The 12,638-nt window shown below is 40.5% G+C and overlaps 2 protein-coding genes across 2 annotated transcripts; both read right to left on the bottom strand.

Moving 5' to 3' along the window:
- Positions 1-123: 123 nt before the first annotated feature.
- LOC124132529 (ubiquitin-like protein ATG12) lies at positions 124-12,532 on the bottom strand. The gene is made up of 4 exons (XM_046496471.2): positions 12,319-12,532; positions 9,516-9,652; positions 3,630-3,692; positions 124-367 (listed from the first exon to the last, which is right to left on the bottom strand). Exons 1-4 carry the CDS (start codon positions 12,494-12,496, stop codon positions 308-310), a joined length of 438 nt encoding a protein of 145 aa, XP_046352427.1. The 5' UTR covers positions 12,497-12,532; the 3' UTR covers positions 124-307.
- LOC125378012 (tigger transposable element-derived protein 6-like) lies at positions 5,386-7,358 on the bottom strand. The gene has a single exon (XM_048392562.1). The coding sequence runs from the start codon at positions 7,076-7,078 to the stop codon at positions 5,453-5,455; it is 1,626 nt and encodes a 541-aa protein (XP_048248519.1). The 5' UTR covers positions 7,079-7,358; the 3' UTR covers positions 5,386-5,452.
- Positions 12,533-12,638: the final 106 nt, after the last annotated feature.

Genomic DNA, 12,638 nt, shown 5'->3' with positions numbered 1-12,638 from the left:
TAAACATGAAGCCATGCCTAAAGAAGGGCAGCATAAACTGTAATGCAAGGCTTAGAGGTGTACATACATGTCCCAGCTCTGGATCTTGATCATTTCTCAATAAGCAAAGAAACATCAAAATTATTAGATTTGAGACAATTTATTCACATACAAGCCATTCAAACATAAGGTAAATCATAATATGCATAAAACAATACACTGACACACAATACATTCGACTTCCATTCCACTGATGCCTGGAGATTGAATTCACAGGGCTGACAGGCGTTGTCCAGCTGTAGCGATCGGGTCACAGGGTCATGTTGACTCAACCCCAGGCCTGGGTCCGGCAGTAGTGTAGGACCAGCTTCCCATCACTCCCAAAACACTACACAGAAGAAAATGTTTATAAAAGATCACACAAACAGGGATAGATTTTAAAACAAATTTGTATTTAGCTATCAGGGCTTGCTCATTCTAAGATGGTGAGGTGAAATGGGGTTTAACGTCGCGTCCAAATTATTGCACTGATATAGCGACGTGCATGTACGTGTGTGTGTGTGTGTGTGTGTGTGTCTGCTTGTACTAGTCCGGACTGATGCCGATTTATAGTGCTAGCCCACTGAGATACCATGCCGCGGTTTAACATGAATACCCCTCTCAGACACAGTATACTGACTCCGAGCCGACCAGTCCTTGTTTAAGCCCCTTAATGCCGAGCGCCAGACAGGGTAACAACAAGTACCATCTTTTACTTCTTTTGGTATGACGCAGCTGGGGATCGAACCCTAGACCTTCCGCTCTCCGGGCGGACGCTCTACCACTAGACCACGGAGGTGGTCGCTCATTCTAAGAGTTACTGACCCTTCTCCAAACTAACTGGCCTACAAGTAAATGGTGAAGGCCTAGCAGGACTAAAGCAACTAAAGATGTTGTTGTACACAACATTACAAAATGGAAGCCAGTTGTCATTCTACCGAGATGATAAAATTAATAAAATTTGACATACACGGAGAAGGGTGACATTTGACTATCCAGACGGGCCATCTTCTCTACATCTCAGCAAACCCTTTATTTTTTTAACTGGCTACGGGCAAACAGTCCAGCAGTGAAATCAAACCCCGGACAATCCATAAGGTTAAAACTTCTAACCATGCACACTGGGCACACCAAACACTTCTTGGCAATATCTTGGCAAATATCTAATTTCCTTAATTTTGATGATCATAAACATTCAATTTTTTTGCATCTCTCTCTTTTTTTAGAAAATCACTGCTAACTGGTGTTTCACGTAACAATACCTCATAGGTTTATAAACATATTCTGACAGAAGGTGAAAGACTTTGCATTCATTTTCAATGACCGTTTATAATTATCATCTACAGATGACGTACACACTTCTGTGTCGACATATGTACCCTGATTAATTTGGTAAGCGTGGAAGTATTTTTAAGTCAATACTGAACAAAGGAATGAGAGAAATTTACCCCAAATTTACTAAGAATTAGGTTTTTATTATTTCTTCTCTTAAATGTGGTTTTCTTGGTAGCTTTTTTCCAGACAATCCTGTGATTGATATTGTGAGCAACAATCCACGCTGTCATGTCCGATGACAAGCAATCAACTAAGTCGGACCACCCAAACCATTCACTCACCTCTTAGTCTTACACACTTACGACCAGCATAGATTCACGAACTGTGACCAACCAATAAACCGACTAAGAGCAAACCAACATTAGCCGATAAGAAAGAATCTTCCTCGACCTTTATGGCACTAGTTTAAAACCAGCTACTTCCATTCCGGACTACATTTTGAAAAATATCTGGAGAAAATTCTTGATTCAAAATTTGAAAACTGAACAAAAACTCAACAACAACAACTCTATAACAATAGGTGGCCAAGATTTTATGGCAGTACTTTCCATGCACTAAGGAAAATCTCTTCCATTTCAAATGTTTATACATTGGAAGCGAGAGATGCTTCATGTTAACCTTTTCGAGGTTGCATGATTAGAAAACCCATTCAGACTTACATGTTTGTGATCTCATAAGCGATGATCTTACTGTTTGGCTAAAAGGTCGTTCTGACATGACCTGTAAACGAATGACCCCATAGGTCTTTTTGTAACAGTGGCGACCACTAAAATCGGAGTTTAATAAGATTGACCGTTCTGACATGAACTGTAAATGAATGACCCCATAGGTCTTTTTGTAACAGTGGTGACCACTAAAATCGGAGTTTAATAAGATTGACCGTCTCGGTACCATGTGGTATCTCTCTGGCCTCACAGCGTGGCAGTACAGGTAAAGAGCTGAGCCCTCTTGAACTTGGAAGAAACCCGGATGCCATTTTAGCCAATCTCATTAAAATCAGATTTTAATTCTCACTACCGCTAAACAAAGATCTGAGGACATCCCATTACGGGTCACGTCAGACCGACCTTGTGTGAACTTTGACCGACCAATGGAATGACCAATCAGAAGGCAGCTTTCTCGTGCTTTACGGCACTAATTTCGAATTGGCAACTACGCTTCGAAACATATTTTGACAAATTCTCGATTACAAATTTGAAACCTGAACAAAAGAACATTCTGTAATGGCTAATAGATGGTCTAGATTGTATGGATTCAGTCGTTAAACCCGTAACTATCGTTCGGAGTTAAAGTTTTCGAGGCTGCATGATTATCTGGTAAGCGATGCTCTGATTGGTCGGATGAAAGGTCGTTCTGACGTGACCCCTAATTGGATGTCCTCAGATCTTTGTTTAGCGGTAGCGAGAACTGAGGTCTGATTTTAATGAGATTGCATTTTAGCCAAATTTGAATATTGAGATGAGGAAAACAAGTATTCACTAGTCCTCAACAGTGTCGGCATCCCAGGCCGTAAACCATAAAGCAGCTACGCAGTTAGTTGGAAATTTGAGTTAAGTATCTCCAACAACTCATATGCAATGTCTAAGTACTGTAAATCTTGAAATTAATCCGTCTCCAAATTAATAAGACTGCTGGCCCCTAGCCAAAAATGCGACTCAGTATCAATGCGACTCCCCCCACCCCATCCCCAGTGGAATCATACATATCCTTACCTTAATCCAATCAAACAGAAAATAGCACTGCCTATTAGCACTGAGTAAAGAACTTCCGTAATAACAAGAAACAGTGTTTTCCTAAAAACAAAACACAGTTTATATGTTTAATTTTATTTTGTTGATTGCCATTAAGGAAGTTCAAAGGTACTAAAATTATCAAACCAACAACAGTTTATTGACTGGAGTGGTTAATGTTGCCTAGTTTGGCACGAGTGGGTAGAACTCTTGACCCCAGCAGTGATAACTCACTGGATGTCTATTGTGTAATTCTTTAGTTGACATGTTATGTACTTGTTACAGCTGCTGCTCAATAAACTGTGTTTGTGTATATATTTCAGTTGGTATTTCTGCTAACCAAAGTGTACATTGATGCTGTCTTGTTGTTGATAGTCATTTTGAAGACACAAATGCCAAGTTTCATTAAATGCGAACGAGGACCACTCGCATTTTTCGCATTTAATTCACGCTCGCGTTAATTTCAAGATTTACAGTATCTAGCAGTCACATTTACCAGCCATAGTCGGTTTGGACATTTCCACAAAAAGGCTCAGATGTACTTACATCAAAGAGAACCCCAACATCTGTGTCTGGTGATGGAGCAAAAGACTGATTGACATACAGAAACTGAAACAGAAGTAACAGGCAATGTAGATACAATGTTATACACTAAGTAATGACATGGATCAAAATGAATTTTATGTCAGGGGCACTGGCCCTTGTGACACTGCTTGAATATTTCTAGATCATTAATATCACAAGTGTCTGAAATGCACTATCCTGTTACATAAAGATATAATAGGATAGTGCATTTCTGACACTCATATTAATTAATCTTGAAATATTTAAGCAACGAGACCATTCGTCACCACTCGCCCCTTTCCGTAACCTGCAAGAAGACTCGTTCCCCTATCGATGAATGTTATGTGTGAAAATACGACAAACCAATCAGAATGCGCGTATGATTTCAAGTTCTTTGTCAAAGAATCCCTCAGATATAATTTTTGATTTTACATATGTCTTGCATATAAAAATATACCCAAGACACAGTTTAATGTGTTCAATCATACTGTATAATACCTTACGTCTTGAAGTGTCTTAAATTGCATCTGGAATATATATGACATATGGGAAATTTGCATGAATCATTACGCAACGAGTTGACAATTGTTTTAGTTATGCCCATTTGCGCTTAGACGGAACCTAGTCGCAAAAAATGGCCACGAGAGGGGCACGAGTCGCTATTCGGCTTGTCCCGGAATAACACGAGTTGGTCACGAATGCAACGAAACAAGGGCCTGTGGTCAGGGGAGGTAATTTGGATTATCTCCCCTTCTCAATACCAATGAGTTAATCAACCTAGTAAGTTCAGTTGTAATGTCAGATGGAGAAATAGTCAAATGTTGATGCTATCTCTTTATGGTATAAATCCACTGAAAGTTATTCTATCTGAATGGATAACCAAACAACTTCTTTGCATTTATCCCATGTTTGTTTCCATCAAGCTAAAACCGTGAGGCCACACCCACTAGCGGGGTCAGTACAGTTTCTTGGTTATTTTATTAATAGAGACTCTGAGTGGGCGGGGCTTCTCTTGTATTATTGTGTTGAATGATCATGATGTGTCACTGAATCAGCATGTTTGACTACAGCTTTTTGTGTTCATGATTAAATATGCAGTCTGTGAAGTTATTAGTGTTGCACAGCAGGGTGCAGATTTATACACTTTGTTTTTTTAATATTTATTCCTCCATAAACAAGAAATATAACTTATGTCAGTTCTAATATATTCAATCAAAGTTAAACTTAATTTCAGTGACGCCTACCAGTGACTCTGAGTGTAAAGGTCAACTGACTACTTTTAGTGACACCTACCAGTGACTCTGAGTGTAAAGGTCAACTGACTACATTCAGTGACACCTACCAGTGACTCTGAGTTTAAAGGTCAACTGACTACTTTCAGTGACACCTACCAGTGACTCTGAGTGTAAAGGTCAACTGACTACTTTCAGTGACACCTACCAGTGACTCTGAGTGTAAAGGTCAACTGACTACTTTCAGTGACACCTACCAGTGACTCTGAGTGTAAAGGTCAACTGACTACAGTCAAGTCTCGTTAATCCGACATCGTTGGTTGCACGATTGTTTCGGATTAACGAGTATGTCGGATTAACGAAATTAAGTGATTTGTGATCGAAAATCGGACGTCTTCACGATAGATAATAACCGTGTGTACCTTGTAATAAAATCATTAAAAACGAAATATTAATATTGTTATGTTGTTTATTCATTCATTCCTTAATTTATAATTAATGACTGTGCACAAATAATAATAATTTTCCCATTTATACATAACAATAGAGACATTACTCACTGAATTAATCACATCAACGACACACGTTTCCTCGTGTAAATGCAAGTGCTACTGTCTTGACAACTTGCTTCATCTTCTTAAAATAGTCTTTCAGTGTTTTCTGTTTCTCACATTTTGACACATTTCTCAAAGTCCCCTGCATCTTTGTAATGAAGTCCAAGTCAGTAATGGAAAACACATCTAAGTGGTGTTCGACGAAGCATGCAAGTTGAGTGAGATGTGCCTTGATGGTTGCTGCTGGTGGGATAATTGGATCCTCGCTGTCGTCTGCTTCATCCTCTGTGTTATCTGTGTTAACATCGTCAGGCTGTCCTCGGACGATGTCAACGATGGTGTCATTGGTCAGCTCTTCCTCGCATGGGATGTCGTCATCGGCGGTCAAAAAGCCTTCGCTCAATGCCGTGTCGCCGTACATGGTGTTGAAAGTGGCATTAATTGCATTTATGGCTTCGAGGTCGGCGATGACGGGTTCAGCTGTAGCCATGGTAGCAGTTGCATCTGGGAGAATACGGGTGTGGCGCCAACAGTTAATGATGGTGTCTTGCTTCACCTCATTCCAAGCAGCCCTGATAAAAAGCAGAGCTCGCTTCACATCTAGGGGTTGTATTTCTTCTGCTTCAACATTGTCAAGGTGTAACTTCATTTGTTGTTTCTTATAATAAAGCTTGAAATTCTTTATTATCCCGGCATCTAGTGGCTGAATGTGCACTGTTGTATTTGGTGGCAAAAAGTGACATTTCACATTAGTCGTGTCGACAGTAGCATGGGATGGGGCGTTGTCCAACAACAATATCACGTGGCGTCGCTCCAATCGCATTTGCCGATCCAAGATCAGTAGCCAGGCTTTGAATATTAATGAAGTCATCCATGCTTTCTTGTTTACATACCAGTGACAAACTGATGTAGGGTCAAATGATCTGCCGAAACAACGTGGCGTGTTGTATTTATGAATAACTAATGGCTTTAGTTTCTCAGTTCCTGTCGCATTGCATGTCAACATAACTGTCAAGCGATCTTTGGCCTGCTTTTTGCCAGAAACGGGGACAGTACTGAGTGTTGAATTTGGTTCGATCTTGTACAACAAACCCGTTTCGTCACAGTTAAAAATATCACACGGATTGTATTCCAGCAGCACTTCTTGTAAGGATTCTCGACCTTCTTTCACAAGTTCTAGTGAAACGGATGCTGATTCACCATGGACTTTATGCATCTTAATTCCATGTCTCAGCTTGAAGCGATAGAGCCAACCAGTGCTGTATGAAAAATCTTCGACGCCTAATTTGTCACCTAACACCTTCGCTTGAGTTTTAAGAAGTTCGTCATTTAACATGATGTTTCTCTTTCTCACGTCTGAAAACCACAAGAACAGCGCATTTTCTAATTCTTCTTGGTGTGGCTTTCTACTTCGGGATGTGCTGGTGTCCGATGAAGAAACTGCTATCCATTTCGATGATTCCTTCAAAATGTCGGAAATTGTTGATCTGCCGATCTTCACGCAGAATTTTTCACGTACAAATGTGATGATTTCATTCTGAGTGATGTTTGGTTTACTCTGCTTAAACTGACAGATCTCCTTCTTTATTTGGGGGGTGATTTCTACTCGTGCACGCTTTCTCGGAGGTGTACTGCAGACAGACATTTTGACGAATGCTACAAGGTGAGTCGACCAAGTTTTATATACCTGTTCGTATTTTAAACGGGCTTCATGCACATTTATCTGGCTTCAATTTGTAAACAACATTTGTATAGCTTTGTACATACAGGTTTGAATAGCTTTTCCTGTTAATTGTTAACTTAATCTCTGCAGCCAGTGCGTGTCAAAACACGGGGTTGTGTACTCGCGGTCAGATGACCACGGAGTACGCTGATCACTGTGTCGGATTAACGAGACTGATTAATGAGTGATTTCTGCAATTCGTTGCAAATTAGGTGTGTCGGAGTCGGAGTGCGAGAATGTCGGATTAACGGGACTAAATAGCACTGAATCAATCGGTTCCCATCATTTGTGTCGGATAAAGCCGAGTGTCGGATTAACGAGTGTCGGATTAACGAGACTTGACTGTACTTTCAGTGACGCCTACCAGTGACTCTGAGTGTAAAGGTCAACTGACTACATTCAGTGACGCCTACCAGTGACTCTGAGTGTAAAGGTCAACTGACTACATTCAGTGACACCTACCAGTGACTCTGAGTGTAAAGGTCAACTGACTACATTCAGTGACACCTACCAGTGACTCTGAGTGTAAAGGTCAACTGACTACTTTCAGTGACGCCTACCAGTGACTCTGAGTGTAAAGGTCAACTGATTACTTTCAGTGACTCTGAGTGTAAAGGTCAACTGACTACCGTATATCGCTGTGTATAAGGCGACCCCACGTATAAGACGACCCCCCTGTACACGCCTTAAAAATCAACCCAAAATCCTATACTCCGTGTATAAGGCGACCTGGAATGAAACACATCACAAGTCTGACTGATATACCGGTAGAAGATTTAACGTGCTTTAACGTTACTTTGGAGATTTAATGTGCGCTTTCCGACTGATGCGTATTTCGCACACATCACAAGTGCGCACACAAACCTTATATATGCAATAAAAATATGTTTATCTTGCGTTGTTTTTTTTCTACAATGATAGGTCGCGTGTGTAACTCCGGCACACGTCGCCATTTTGTGTTTACACGGTACGACACCAAATTGGTGCCCGTAAAATAAAATTCATTTATGAAGTAATAACATATAAGAGACAATGGTGAGTAATTTAATCGCCAATTAACTATGTTGTAACTAACTAGGCTTATGTTTGCTTCACATTCAGCGTGTTTATTCCACAATCACTTGTACACACCGTCTCCAACACTTGTTAATACAACTGTAAAAACAGCGGGAATTGATTTCAGCTTCACCGGTTATCACATGTTAGGTCACATGTGCAATATGCAAATGATTACCGGTACTTCCGGCTCTCTACTCACGGATGTTGATTGTTTTACCGTGTCAGGTGGTTTGACAATCTGCATCGAGGAGAGAGTCATTTCAACTTTATTTGCAGAAATTATTAAACTTTATTCAAGGAAAAGAGATACAAAATCATGTTTATGTATGGAAATAGTTCTTGGAACAGTTATTTAGGACGAAATGCGAAGTTTTATTGTCAAATGCTGGGCTGGCTATCGGACGCCAGTTGACATCGCCAGTGGAAAAAAATGTGAGATCTTCGACTTCGTGTATAAGACGACCCCCCTTCTTAGCCCCCTCATTTTAGGTACGAAAAACTCGCCTTATACACAGCGATATACGGTACATTCAGTGACACCTACCAGTGACTCTGAGTGTAAAGGTCAACTGACTACTTTCAGTGACACCTACCAGTGACTCTGAGTGTAAAGGTCAACTGACTACATTCAGTGACACCTACCAGTGACTCTGAGTGTAAAGGTCAACTGACTACATTCAGTGACACCTACCAGTGACTCTGAGTGTAAAGGTTAACTGACTACATTCAGTGACACCTACCAGTGACTCTGAGTGTAAAGGTCAACTGACTACTTTCAGTGACGCCTACCAGTGACTCTGAGTGTAAAGGTCAACTGATTACTTTCAGTGACTCTGAGTGTAAAGGTCAACTGACTACATTCAGTGACACCTACCAGTGACTCTGAGTGTAAAGGTCAACTGACTACATTCAGTGACACCTACCAGTGACTCTGAGTGTAAAGGTCAACTGACTACATTCAGTGACACCTACCAGTGACTCTGAGTGTAAAGGTTAACTGACTACATTCAGTGACACCTACCAGTGACTGAGTGTAAAGGTCAACTGATTACTTTCAGTGACGCCTACCAGTGACTCTGAGTGTAAAGGTCAACTGATTACTTTCAGTGACTCTGAGTGTAAAGGTCAACTGACTACATTCAGTGACACCTACCAGTGACTCTGAGTGTAAAGGTCAACTGACTACATTCAGTGACACCTACCAGTGACTCTGAGTGTAAAGGTCAACTGACTACTTTCAGTGACACCTACCAGTGACTCTGAGCGTAAAGGTCAACTGACTACTTTCAGTAACACCTACCAGTGACTCTGAGATATCTAACTTGATGTACTTCCTGATGAACTCAGACACCCAGCTGACTCTCTTGGTCCTGTCCACTGCCCACTTCTTCTTCTTCATGATGGGAGCATCTCCAGCAGGCTTCAGCAGTACATCAACTAGACATAGGTAGAAATCTCACATCAACACAAAATAATGGACTGGGATAATTGTTCGAATTTTTTTTCTTTAAAATGTTTGTAGAATTGGTGTAACTGACGATGAAGTCGAACTCTGTTATCTCAAATGTAGTGATGTTTCGAACATATTCCCTGGCTACAATATAAACATGTATACATTTAACCACTTATCTCGAATAAAGGATATAAATACATAGTGCTATTTCCATCTAAAACATCTAACATAGCTGCAAAGGGACAGTGCAATTTGAACCAATTGTTCCACCAGAAATGGACTTAACTTTTAATATAATTGTAATGGTAATCTTTATTGACAGGTAATACATTGTGAACATTGTAAAATATGGCAGCAGTTCCTGGATGCATAAAAAAGTACTAATCAAAGAATTTCCAACTTAAGGCTCGAGTGGCCCTTTGTTGTCTTTGTCAATTGGACAGACTAACTGTAATTAAGCTGAACATAATTGTAACCATTGTTATTGATCATTGCCTGCCAATCACATTTCAATTTGTCATCACATACATGCGTGTGTTCTTAATTTCTCATCTATGCAATCATATTGCTATGGATGTATAAGTGAGTGAGTTGGGTTTAACGCCGCTTTCAACAGTATACCAGTTATATCACGGCATGTCAGCTTAATGTGGGAGGAAAGCCCGAAGTGATGCAGGTCTAAGACGTTTACCACTTCGGTGAAACCCACGAACACGGGTATGGTGCTGACAAACCTGGAAACATAATCAGGGTGAATCAGGTATAATACTGTTACTTGATCTGTCTGAATGTTCCTGCCTCGTTATCTCGAATGTCCTGACATCCTGCAGTTAGAGCCTGGTCCACTTAGGTTCAGAATAACAACGGTATACTGTAAACCTTGAAATGAACGCGAGCATGCTTTAAATGCGAAAAATGCAAGTGGCAGTCGCTTTAATATTGAGTCACATTAATTTCAAGATTTACAGTGTCAATACAACGTGTCACAGCATTGTATCAATACATAAAAACAGAGTATGGATTCAATTATAAAAATTTGCAAAACTCGAATGCTAAGTTAGTATGCAAGCCATGATTTAAGTGCATTAAAACTGAATAGACTAAGTGAGTGAGTTTAATTAAAGTCACACTGGCAATATTTCAGCCATAATACCTGTGCTCTTGGGTTTTACCGAAGTGGTAAACGTCTGAGACCTGCAACACTTCGGGCTTTCCTCCCACATTAAGCCGACACACTGTGATATAACTGGAATACTGTTAAAAGCGTCGTTAAACCCAACTCACTCATTCACTCTTATGCTATGAACATTTATCATGACTGGTACTTGTAAAGATATAAGGCTAAGAAATACAACAATTAATGATGAAATATCACAAGGACTGAAATCTTTAACAACTCAATAACCTTGATCATTCACACAAACCTCAAATTATTGTCACAATGCTGTCTGTTACATAAATCAATGTGTTGCAAATCTACCATGATGATAATTGTAACTGACTGATTTAGTTGACTTCACTAGCCATGAAACCACAGAGTTGCAATGTTGTTTAAGCTTTATGAATAGTTTTCACATCACCAGTTTCTAACAGTCTTGACATGATACCTGGCAGCACTAAAGGGTAATAAATCAGTTTGTAAAGCATACACACTGCAGTGCTTTGTGGCATCATGGCCAGTCAGCAGGAGTACTGCATTCTACTGTGTGCACAATTTCTGATTTCAACAAGCGCCACGCAGAGGAACGAAGTCGAGTTGCCAGCTAGAAGCTATGCTGATAAGACTAAAGTTAATCTAATTAACACTTTACCGCAGGAGTTATCACAAATAATTAGTGCTTGTTTACCAAGTGATGAGCCCCCCTTAAACCAAGTGATGAGCCCCCTTTACCCATCTGACAAGCCCCCCTTAAACCAAGTGATGAGCCCCCTTTACCCATCTGATGAGCCCCCCTTAAACCAAGTGACGAGCCCCCCTTAAACCAAGTGACGAGCCCCCCTTAAACCATCTGACGAGCCCCCTTAAACCAAGTGATGAGCCCTTCTTAAACCAAGTGATTAGGAACCCCTTAAACCAGGTGACAAGCCCCCCTTAAACCAAGTGATGAGTCCCCCTTAAACCAAAGCGAGAACAACTGCTGTCACCCTGAACCAGTTAATGCTGTAAGCTGCACCTTGTAATGTTCTTCCACTTCCTGCTCATAATTAACCAACTGAAAATATTCACTCGCGTATTATTTTGCAATGATCAATTATTATTTACCCAATGCTCATAAGTAATGATGTTATTAAAGGCAGGGGCCGACAAATGAACTGTCTCGCTTTTCTTCTATTTCTACAGTACACACAGTGCCAAGGACAAGTTCCGTGCACTAGCCTAACTTACACACAACTGTACTATTCTCGGGGTCGCAATTTCGTGGTCAAATGTTCCTATTCCTAGCCCTATCACATCGGTGTCGATTAACACCAGATTTGTTGAACGTGTTGATATACCAGTGTTGAAGAATAATTATAAAAAATGACAATGGCATTGTCGCTATCGACACTAGTGATCGATATGTCCAGAGACCATGTAAAGATATATCGTTTTAAGGTCTCTCATATGTCAGACTAACTGTCTCTCGTAATCAGCTGTGAAATAACGTACTTTTCATCTTTTGCTGGGTGGCATTGGCAGTTCCTCCTGACAGACTATCTTGATGCGTCAGCCCAACGTCGTGGGGAGCATGTTCGACCTGTTCCTCAGCTTTGTCTGCCACCTTTCTTTCCTGATCATTGTTTTCTTTCAAGCCCTTCTCTTCCGTGTTTGTGTTTTCATCCGACATACCTCCCTCCTCCTCGCAGCGACGTTCATGGGAAGATAACCCTGCAGCACTATTCTAAAGCCGCCAACCGCTAAAACAAGATATGTATTTCCGTATTGAAGTTACGATCGTTTTAGCGCTAAGATCGCTTTGTGAAACAGAA

Source organism: Haliotis rufescens, unplaced genomic scaffold (genome assembly GCF_023055435.1).
Source record: "Haliotis rufescens isolate VD_foot unplaced genomic scaffold, xgHalRufe1.0.p SCAF_11, whole genome shotgun sequence".
Classification (NCBI taxonomy): domain Eukaryota; kingdom Metazoa; phylum Mollusca; class Gastropoda; order Lepetellida; family Haliotidae; genus Haliotis; species Haliotis rufescens.
The sequence above is the reverse complement of the archived record's forward strand: the minus strand, read 5'-3'. Positions and strand labels throughout refer to the sequence as shown.